This window comes from Phoenix dactylifera, chromosome 5 (genome assembly GCF_051530095.1).
Source record: "Phoenix dactylifera cultivar Ajwa chromosome 5, Ajwa_hap1_PhDact_Kaust_v1.1, whole genome shotgun sequence".
Classification (NCBI taxonomy): Eukaryota; Viridiplantae; Streptophyta; class Magnoliopsida; order Arecales; family Arecaceae; genus Phoenix; species Phoenix dactylifera.
The window spans coordinates 25,255,065-25,265,393 of NC_143194.1; the positions used below are offsets into that span (position 1 = coordinate 25,255,065).

General features: G+C 40.9%; 1 protein-coding gene across 4 annotated transcripts; it reads left to right on the forward strand.

Moving 5' to 3' along the window:
* Positions 1-936: 936 nt before the first annotated feature.
* Positions 937-9,349, forward strand: CYP77A5P (cytochrome P450, family 77, subfamily A, polypeptide 5). Of its 4 annotated transcripts, none has more exons than XM_026809971.4 (9): positions 1,241-1,897; positions 1,986-2,096; positions 2,190-2,406; positions 2,669-3,002; positions 3,104-3,165; positions 3,343-3,415; positions 5,196-5,255; positions 5,401-5,446; positions 8,960-9,349. In XM_026809971.4, exons 1-7 carry the CDS (start codon positions 1,397-1,399, stop codon positions 5,197-5,199), a joined length of 1,302 nt encoding a protein of 433 aa, XP_026665772.3. In that variant the 5' UTR covers positions 1,241-1,396; the 3' UTR covers positions 5,200-5,255; positions 5,401-5,446; positions 8,960-9,349. The 4 variants fall into 4 exon arrangements, with proteins under 4 accessions (XP_008809162.3, XP_008809163.3, XP_026665772.3 ...); XM_017846139.5 differs by lacking the exon at positions 8,960-9,349 and adding an exon at positions 6,123-6,262; XM_008810940.6 differs by lacking the exons at positions 5,196-5,255; positions 5,401-5,446; positions 8,960-9,349 and adding an exon at positions 6,123-6,262 and having other exon boundaries at positions 937-1,897.
* The last annotated feature ends 980 nt before the right edge of the window (positions 9,350-10,329 follow it).

Below are 10,329 nucleotides of genomic sequence, written 5' to 3' on the forward strand. Positions count from 1 at the left end.
TGCTCATCATGTTTTTTTTTTTTTTTTGGGCATATCCGCAGTTCATACTAGTCTCGCGTGGACACTACCTACAGAGTCAAGAAACAAAATACTCCATGAAGGTAGAGGAACATATATAAAGCGAGTTCAAAAAAATTCTCCAAAATGATGAGCAATAAAGAAAGTGATATAGTCAGCATCTCTGCTTGTCTTCTGAAATACATGGACAATTTGAAAGACGTCGCACTCCTGCAGTAGCCGTCTTATATTCTTTATAAGAGGATGGTTGAACACCTTCGGCTTCTTCTGTAGAATTCACTCTATTATCTCTACCGAGTTTTTTTCCAAAATGATGCAACGAGCCCCTAGAATTCGTCTCACATGGAAGAGACCCTTTGAGATAGCTCTAAATTCTGCCTTCAAAATTGATGCTCGAAGAGGACAGGGACATCTGGGCCCCCCTTTGGCTCTTGTAGCGCCCAGATATGCTATGGTACCTATGGTATCCTGAGAGCCCCCCATCTCTTGGTTTTCTCAAGGTGAACTTTGATGATAGTATTTCAGAGGACGATAGTAGATATGGTGTGGGCTTTTTGATCAGAGACTAGGAGCTCAGGTTGATTGCGGTAGGGGGACGACGCATTTTCAATGAGTCCATCCTAATAACCGAGCTGCGCGCGGCATGTGAGAGTCACGTATATTCTAGTGTACACTTAGGGGGCTAACGGATATTCTTAGAGAGTGACTCTGCCACAATGATTGAGTGGATCAGGTGCGGGCGTGCCAGGCAAGATCTACACCCATTAGTCAAGGATGTCTGCCATCTTCTAAACAGTCTTGATTCCTTTTGGGTCGCACATGTTTTTCGGAAGGCGAACAATGCAGAGGATTGGATCGCCTCCTCTACAGCTCATCATTCCAGGGCCCTTATATGGGATGGCAGTGGCTCTATCCTACATGGCCTCGATCGTATTTTGTCTTTTGGTCTCTTAGAGCGTACTCACATCTAGTGTTAGGAGCCTTGGGTCAAAAAAAAATAAAAAAAAAAAATAAATTGATGCTCGAAGATGCATTGTTCTCCCACTGTCATTTGTCTGAACTCGTAATCAGAAAGGTAGCACCCGGGTCGCCTCCCACCGCATCACGTCCTTTCACCCCTTTGTCCCATTTGGGCAGGCAGCTGCCAAGGTGGGCGAACCTGCAGAAACATCCGAAACAAAAACAAGCACGCAGCGACGATGAAACAAGCCAGCATGCATCGATGGTGTCCCCACCCCACCACCCTCCTCTCCTTCCCCTCAGTTACTTTTCAAATAATTTCTTTGGAGCATGATTCATCCCTGGACGAGGATCCCATCTCCAATCCCTTTGTGAAACCCACCGCCTGTCCTTTTCGCCCTCCCACTCCCTGCCAATCATGGATCCATTCCGCTCTTCCACTCTCGGCTCCTTCGCCCCTTCCCATCCCTTTCTGAGCACTCCTTATGAAAGACTCCTCTCCCGATTCCCCAAACCCTTCCGCCGTAATTCCGTTTTCGTCTTCGCCGGCACCTCCACCCGCCGGTCGTCCCCCTCCGTCCCCATGACCTTCGGCTTCGACACCCTCAAGGAGACCTTCTCCGTCGACGTCAGCCGCGCCGAGGGGCGGCCCCTCGACGTCCCCCTCATCGCCCCCTTCACCATCGCCTCTTCGCGGCTCGACGCCGTCGGGAACGTCGCCGTCCGGGTGGAGCTCCGCAACGGCTCCGTCGGCTGGGGAGAGGCCCCCGTGCTGCCCTCCGTCACCGCCGAGGACCAGCCCGCCGCCCTCGCCGCAGCTGGCGACGCCTGCGGCCTCCTCGTCCGCAGCCCGGCGATGACGCTTGGTGCCCTGCTCTTCGAGGTCGCCCGCGTCCTGCCCGGCCATGAATTCGCTTCGGTAAAACATGAGTTCTCTGCTATCTAGGATATTCGATGTGATTTTTTTGTTATTGATCCGTATACAGTTGTATGTCTCTTGATTAAAGGTTAGAGCTGGAGTCGAGATGGCACTGATCGATGCGGTTGCTAATAGCATTCGCATACCTCTTTGGAGATTGTTTGGCGGAGTATCAAATTCCTTAACTACAGATATAACAGTTCAGTTTGCTCCTTACCCTTCTGATCCCTTTTTTCAACTATTTTTCATCTTGATGTTATTATGTCTCAAGCATTTTGATCGAACATGGTAGATTCCGATTGTATCCCCAAATGAAGCTGCTGAGTTGGCTGCGAAATACTGTAAACAAGGGTTTAGCACATTGAAGCTGAAGGTGGGGAAAGATTTGAGTTCGGACATCGAAGTTCTAAAGGCCATAAGATCAGTTCATCCTGATTGCTCTTTTATTTTGGATGCAAATGAAGGCTATACAGCTCAACAAGCAATTGAAGTTCTTGATAAACTCCATGGTAGGTAGTACTTACAAAATAAATGGATAAGCATGTGCGTTTGTATGCATGTGTCGATGTGATTCTCGATGCTGCCGCGTGCTTAGATAAATGTGGTTGTTGTAGACTTGCCCCTGAAAAATATTTGTTTTTTCATAAAGTTCTCTTTCTTGTTCGAGTTACAATATGTTGATACAATGTATTATACTGCTGTCATATTTTTTATTCTTTGAGTACCGACCGATCGAACCAAAAGTTACCTTCATGTCTGTTTTAATTCCAGAAATGGGGGTTGTTCCTATTCTATTTGAGCAACCTGTTCACAGAGATGACTGGGAGGGTCTCCATCATGTTAGTCATGTTGCAAAGGACAAATACGGCGTATCTGTTGCTGCAGATGAAAGTTGTAGGGGTTTACATGATACACAGAGAATCATACAAGGAAATCTTGCTCATGTCATCAATATTAAGCTGGCCAAACTAGGGGTTCTTGGGGCTCTTGAGATAATTGATGTTGCAAGAAAAGCAGGTCTTGCACTTATGATTGGTGGTATGGTTGAAACGAGACTTGCCATGGGCTTTGCTGGTCATCTGGCTGCTGGTCTTGGTTGTTTCAGGTAAACCTAATGTATTGTCTATCTTCTTTTCTCGGAGATATCATGATGTTTTGATATCATGTCATCCATTTAATTGTACCTTGATTGTATGTATAATGCAGTTTTGTTGATCTTGACACACCTCTTCTTTTGTCTGAGGATCCAGTAATTGGCGGATATGAAGGTATATTCTTTCAGCCTTGAGTCATCCTAAAATTTTACACAGCCTAACAGCTCATGTGGGTTTTGATCCTATGAGCCTTATATTTCTTTCTGTTGATGCACTGGGAAAACTCTGTGATCTTTGAGTCTTATGATACAATTAAACATTGATTATGCATTGCCTTTTTCATATGATTAGTTTCTGGTGCTGTCTACAAGTTCACCAATGCCAGGGGCCATGGTGGTTTTCTTCATTGGGACAATATTGCTTGGTGAGTCATATTTCTACTTTCGAATGATAAACTGATTTCATGTTAGGGAAGGTCATTGAGATAATTTACTTCGTGCTGCAGCTTCCATATCATAAATCTCGTTTATGTTTGAGGACGTAAAGGTGCTGCTTTTTTCTTGCTTGCTTATCTTAGTACAGTCAATAAATTATAGTTTCAAATGTTTAAACCGAAGAAATGTACTGTGCAGCTAATTGCACAAATGGAACCAAATTGAGGTAATATCTAGGAAATAATAAATTGTAATCTGTGTTGCTTTTTGTTGGAAAGAATTCATTGTTGGGTTTATTATATACCTTACGTAACAAAATAAAAAAGGACTATATGGTGAGGAAAAGATAGTATGTTTGCAATCTGAAGTCTCTGTGGATTGGATAACCTATTTATTGAGGACTCCAGAGATAGGGAATAAACATACTTATATATACTAAATAAGAGATTGTTGGGAGCTTAAACTTTAGCTATTTACAATCATGAAGAAATTGATTTATGGGTTATTATACAATGAAAAGGCTTGGCCCAATTGTATAATGACATAGTGTGATGATAGGCAGATGGTGTGAATTTTATTGGTTATCATATAGCTAGATATGAGGCTTGGCCCAATTGACTCAACCCAGTCGAGTCGAGTCGACCTAGCTTGGTTGGGCTGTGATAGCTTGACCATGAGCGACCGATAGGGCCACACGAATCTGCCAGAACCCTCGCCTCCTTTCATCTCTTTCAGGTACCACTGCTGTCTAGTGGTTTTCCACTGCCAAATAGGGAAGGCGAGCACGAGAAGATCGTGAAAAATCGTCGGCCTTCTTTCTATTTCTTTCCCTCTTCCTTGTTTCCATGGCCAACATCCCGATCTCCTCCTTTCTCCTCTATTTCTCTCTCTCCCCTAGATTTTCACCATCTCCCTGTTCCTTTTGTGCAGTAGAAACCTTCCTTGTGGCGCTTAGTAGGGCGACCGGCAACATCCCTTTTTTCTCCTCTAGAATCCAAGCCAATAAGGTCTTCTTTCCCAATTTCAGAGGTAAGAGATCCTCCCTTTTTCCTTCTTTTTCTGCCCTTTAGACCGCCCCCTCGTTAGGGGCTTGTGAAGTGGCCGTGCTCGATGGATCCACAGTCCATTGGTGATCGGCTTGAGACCAAGTCCCCCGGCCCTTGCCACCATGGCTTCGACCAGGGCACCCCTATTGCTAGAGATCGAGCTTTGGGCGACCTCGTTTCGTTGGTTTTCTTCCACCTGACCACCACTTTTGATGCCGGCCTCCCCATCCACCGCATGGTTGAGCAAACCCCTTCTCATAGCTGCTTTTGCATGGTTGAGACCTCTGTCTATGAGCATTGGACGTCCTCAGCACCTCCTTGCCTTTGTATTTTCTCCTTTGGGACCACTCGATCCGGCCCTCCGCCACGGTTTTGATCACTATCAGCGGCTTCTTCTCTCTCAAGCACTGGAGGCCGATGAGGTAGGCCTTTGCCTACCCTGTGGCAGTGCCAAGTGTCGCAAAGAAGAAGGGCCTTTGATCACTTTGTCTCATTCTTCTTACCATTCCTTCTCTCCCTTCTCTTGATGCTGTCCCTTTCATTAGATTTCCAATGATCAACCTTGATCTAGATCCAATGGATCTCTCCACTTAGATCAGACCGTTGCATCAACCTATGGGCTTGCACTTAGATCTGACCATTTTATAGGTGTCGAATACTGTTACCTGGCTAGTCTTGTTTTCGCTGGCTTTTATCTCTAATTTTGGCGATAGTAATCTTGTAGGTGATCAAGTGTTTGGGCAGGAAACGATCTAGTGTGGGGCTGCTAGGATCTTTGATTTTGGTAAATTCCAAAGGCTTCTCATTTGATTTTGGTTAAATTGATCTAAATTAGTGAGAATTTGGATACTTAGGATTTAGGGTCATTTTCAGATTAGACACCATAAATTATGATAATTATTAACATCGGGGCTTATTGGAAATTTTAGGTTATATCTGCTTTGGTAGGCATCTTTGGCTTGGCGGTCGGGTTAGGTAAGAATTCCTCTTGCATGTTCTTCTGTTGGGTAAAATTATAAGTATGTTTTGTATAAAGTATTTTATGGCATGCATTATGACGATCACATTTAATAGCATAATTTGATTAAATGGATTAAAATGTAGCATGAGATAGAGATTAATTAAAAAGGGTATCGGACTAGCCATGTTGGTTGTCGACAACTAGCCACAGGCAGGAACGTGGTAAGTTAATAGCCAGCCATGTGCAAGAACATGACATGTGGATAGCCAGCCATAGGCAGGAACATGGTACGTGAGTAGTCAGTCATGGGCAGGAACATGACGTGATTCACTGGTCATAAGCAAGGGCATGGCGTGCCTAGTCCAATACCAAAAAGATGATTAGATATCCTGGGATCATTGTCTCACTTGGAATAATTGATAAAAAAACACTTAACTGAAAATGCAGCTTAGTTAATTACTTCTGTGAGTATATTTTAATGCATATTTGGTTTATCAAATGGCAACCATAGTTTGATTATTGCTCATTTGACGATATATACATATCATGACTTTATGCTTGATAATTTCCATAGCTATGTTAAATATTTTACATATATCATTGCATTATACATATTGGTGTACCTGCATATGGGATTTCTTATTGAGCTAGTGAGCTCATATCAAGTCTCTTGATTCTTTTTCTTTTCAGAGCCTCAAGACTCTTATCTCTCGATTGAAGTTGGATCTGCTAGAGAGAGATAAATGAAGAAATAAATGTATCTGATGCCACTGGATCAATATGTAGTCGGAATCTTTATTATTATTGAGTTCAATGGTTCTATTCTAGAATGAGATTTATGTTGCGAAAAATGCCAGCAGGCCTAGCATATTCTCCTGGTCCTTGCTTTAGGAAGCATCGGCTGTGTCACATGGCCGACCCTACGTGATAGGTGTTTGGGCCATGACACTATAAGTCATTTCTTGGATACTGTCTCTATCTAAGATAACATGACTTCATCCTATATTTTCATGATGTGGTTAAGGGAGGTTCTGCTCATAGCCAAACAGTGGTATTGTCTCAGACATAGATTAATCTTATCTGTTAGACACAACAAGAAAAGGGGCAAGGTTTACTAAGAAAAATCCTGTGGTGATTGAGAATAAATCACTAGCGAACTTGCGATACTGTTGAACCACAAACTATTCATAACTTACTTCAGTTGTTTAATTCAGCTCAGAAATCATGTAAAACATGTTGATCTGAGTCTCTAAATTGAGTTTTCAATTGTCAATGTCCTAATCCACATAAAGGTGATTTTTTAATAGTTGGTCTAATCTTTAAGGTTAACTGGAATATGTTATTATCATTTTCTCGTCGAAGGAATAGTATAGAACTTAGGTCCTATAATATGGTCCATCAGTGGTGTGGATTGTTTTGCTCATTCAAAGGTGTGCCTTAGTCGGTGTTACACACAAGGCTCAGCAAAGATAATGGTTGAGAGAAGAAGGGCAGGCAGAAACGAGGCAAGAATGCAGCCGTCTCATGTGTTGCTTATGGTTGGCCTGCATAGAATGGATTTCATGTCCAATCTAGAGTTGCTTATTTATGGGAAAGAAGAAACAACTGCAATATTTACTTCAGAGAAGCTATGACATGAGCATGATTTTTCTGTCCTAGCATACCATCATGTGTCCAGTTTTAAATCTGGCCAGTTACTCAAATTCTTTGATCTTTTTTTCTGATTTCAAGAGTCCATTGCAACAGAATCAAACCCTAGTTTACTATTCCCTACTCTTAGCCCAAGACATCCCTAAACTATGTAAAAACAGCTTAATTTCCCAACTCTTCAATTCTCAAAGCAATCTGTTCAGATTACTCTGCTAAAGATTTAAATTATTCCTAAAACATGCTGGACTTTTATAGGTGGTGTTCTAATGGTACATAGCAACAAATCTGCTCATGCTGACTTTGGAAACATGAGAGAAAATCTGATTTAGTAAGAAACAAAGTATTCAGGAGATACTTCAAAACCAAAAGGTGAAAGTGAGATATAATGCATTAGAAAAAAAGTTAAAGATGGTTTAATTATTCTCAGATCTTCATAAAGTTTAAATTTTTGTTAAATTATTCCAAATCTAAAATTTTTAGCAGTCACGTGCGTTATAACTAATATGGCATAAAAGTCCCAACAAAAATCCACTTTTCCGTTTCACTTAACCCAAGTTTGCTATCGTATTTCACAGAGAACTGAATTTCGACTTCTTGTGACCTTACACATCATCAAGCCTCCAATATCATTATTCCCATGCCTCCTGTCACTTTATTATCAAAGTTTCCAGTTTGCCACCATGTTCTGTTGTAGTGGCCTGTCTGATCCAATAATCAAAGATTTCATAGTGAGCATATCCTTGATGGACATTTCACTGGGACAGTTGATCTACATAAATTCCTAGATTGGATCACTATGCCATAAAATTTCATGACATGCTTGATCAGATGGATTCTGCTTGACTGAAAAAAAGCCTAAAGACCAAGTTCACTTACAGTGGATAACTGGAGAAAATCACTGAGATTGTTGAGACTGTCCTCCTAATGCCTATTATTACAAGATGAAGAGCCTTCCTGAGAAGTATGTACTGTATTAATAGAAAAGGCTCTTTATCCTTCAGCATGGTAACATATTGGATCATCCCAAAGTTGAATGACCTATTTTTTCCAAAAGGAAGAAATTCACAAAAGAGGAAGAAACTTGACAGCTCGTGAATTTAGTTTCTGGACAAGTGATGGACCATGATGAAAAATGAATAAATAGACCTTCATGTTTGAAACCGAAGACAGAGACATGCCTATGTTTGATCCATTTTTCCTAGAGAAATTTATGTAGATGCAGTTCTTTAAGATATAGATAATTTTCCTAGCTATCCAACTTTGTAGATGCCTGCCTGGTTGGTTGGGCTGCCGTGGTCTTATTTGAGCCACAATTGAGTTCCTTGAAGGTTGTGAGGGCCATTGTTCATGACATCACTTATGACAGCATTGATGTAGATATTACATCAAGCCTTTTGGCGCTACCTAGTGCTTTTTTCTTTTCTTGTGTTTTAAATACAGTGGTTGTTCACCATCACTCAGATTTGTACCTGAGAACTCTTACTTGGATAGGACGGTACCGACCAGCTGATCTAGCAACTGTTGGTATATTTAATGAAAGTAAAAAGGGTTTTATGTCTACTTTTTATCCGAACTTTTCTTGATCCTTATTTAAGTGATGGTCCATGACAATGTCCCAGTGGTGTCAAATCCATTTTTCGCAACATCTGATCACATTTAATTACCATTAACATATTTGCATCTCAACATGACATGGCTTTAAGTCCATTATGTGAGAAAATTGGCTCAAGGACCTTGCATTTAATGATTGTAGATTTTAGAACAATTTTTGAGAAAGACTATATTGACTCTGCTATAGTTGCAGTAGATTTAATTGATGATAAGCAACACCTGGATAGCAATTTCTTCTCTTTAACTCTTTGCTTTTATCTGAACAGAAGTTGTCGTTGATTACCTCATGAATGCGGGTGCCAGTTATAGCCTCCAAAATTCTTCTGTTTGTGTCATCGAGTGAGGTGGTCATTGGTCTCATCTAAATTATTTCTTCAACAATCAAAGAAAAGGTGAGGAAGCAAATATTGGAGGATCGGAAGCACTTGTATCTGCTCTTTTATAAATGTAATCTCATGGACATATCCTTGTTCCAAAATGTTTAATGAGCCCAAACTGGGATGCAATGTAGAAAATTAGTTTATTAGCATGTAGTGGGCTCTCTTGTTGTTCATCTTGCGTCTCAGCTACAAGATTCAATAAATTCTGAGAATCTTTAATGCACCAGCTGACTTGTATGAGATAACTGATAGTAATAAAATCACATACTTGTGTCTGACGAAAATCTTCCTGACCTGAGAACAAATGCATTCTTATGTCTCAATTTTATTCTACAGAGATGAGTTGGGTGTTGAAAGTTTGAAATTGATCAGTAGGTTACACGAATCTCTTTAGAATTATTTTTGAAGGGTACCCTTCTTCAAATGAGACTAGTTGAGTCTCGTTAGCATTGTGGAAGTCAGGAAATTAACATGTTTAATCGGTAACACTGGCATGCTACATGCATAACTTTCAAGTGACAGGAGATATTTCGGGTGCAGTCTTGGGCAGAAACTGAGATTTGTTTTGAAATTGTTATGGTGTCTTCTACTTTTTGCAGTGAAGTAACATTTCTGTAATCTTTTTAATGTTTAGGGTATCTTTGGTTGCAAGGGAATATGCAGAAAAGGAAAAAGGAAAAAAAAAAAATTATTTTCATAAAAAAAATCCTGAAGCACGGTAATACTTTTTCTAAGGAAAAGTTTTTTCAGGTAATTTTCCTTGTAACCAAACATCCACTTAGGGGAAAAGCAAACTTTTTACAGCAGGAATGTCGCTGGTGGATGCTGTTGCTGCTAGATCATAGGCTCACATGATGGCTATCCGGTGAGTCTGAAAGTAGTTTGCTGCAGCTTTTTGTTAGGTTTATGGTTCCTGATCAGCTATTTTTATAATTATGTAGCGAAGAATTTGTTACTTGGGCTTGATTAATGCATGAACTGTCTGCAACTTTCCAACTCTGCTTGTTTTTTCGACTCCATGACATCCAACTATATAACTCTTTTCTTGCTCATCTCTGTTATGTCATTTCTGTTTCTCAGCTCCAAAACAGTGACATTCATCCAGTTTCCAAGTAGACAGATGTTGGTATGAGTGGTAAGCTCTTGTTCCAATAGTAGGGAAAGATGGTTACGGCAACGTAATGGCTGTCTGATTCGAGATAAGAAAAGGTGGAATACAGACGGTCATTTTATTTGGAAAAGTTATTCCAATAGTT

Excerpts from the sequence above, each read along its gene's own strand:
- CYP77A5P (XM_026809971.4), top strand. The coding sequence starts at position 1,397 with ATGGATCCATTCCGCTCTTCCACTCTCGGCTCCTTCGCCCCTTCCCAT. Across the intron at positions 2,407-2,668 it reads AGTTCTTGATAAACTCCATG|AAATGGGGGTTGTTCCTATT; the intron begins GTAGGTAGTACT and ends TTTTAATTCCAG. Across the intron at positions 3,166-3,342 it reads AGTAATTGGCGGATATGAAG|TTTCTGGTGCTGTCTACAAG; the intron begins GTATATTCTTTC and ends TCATATGATTAG.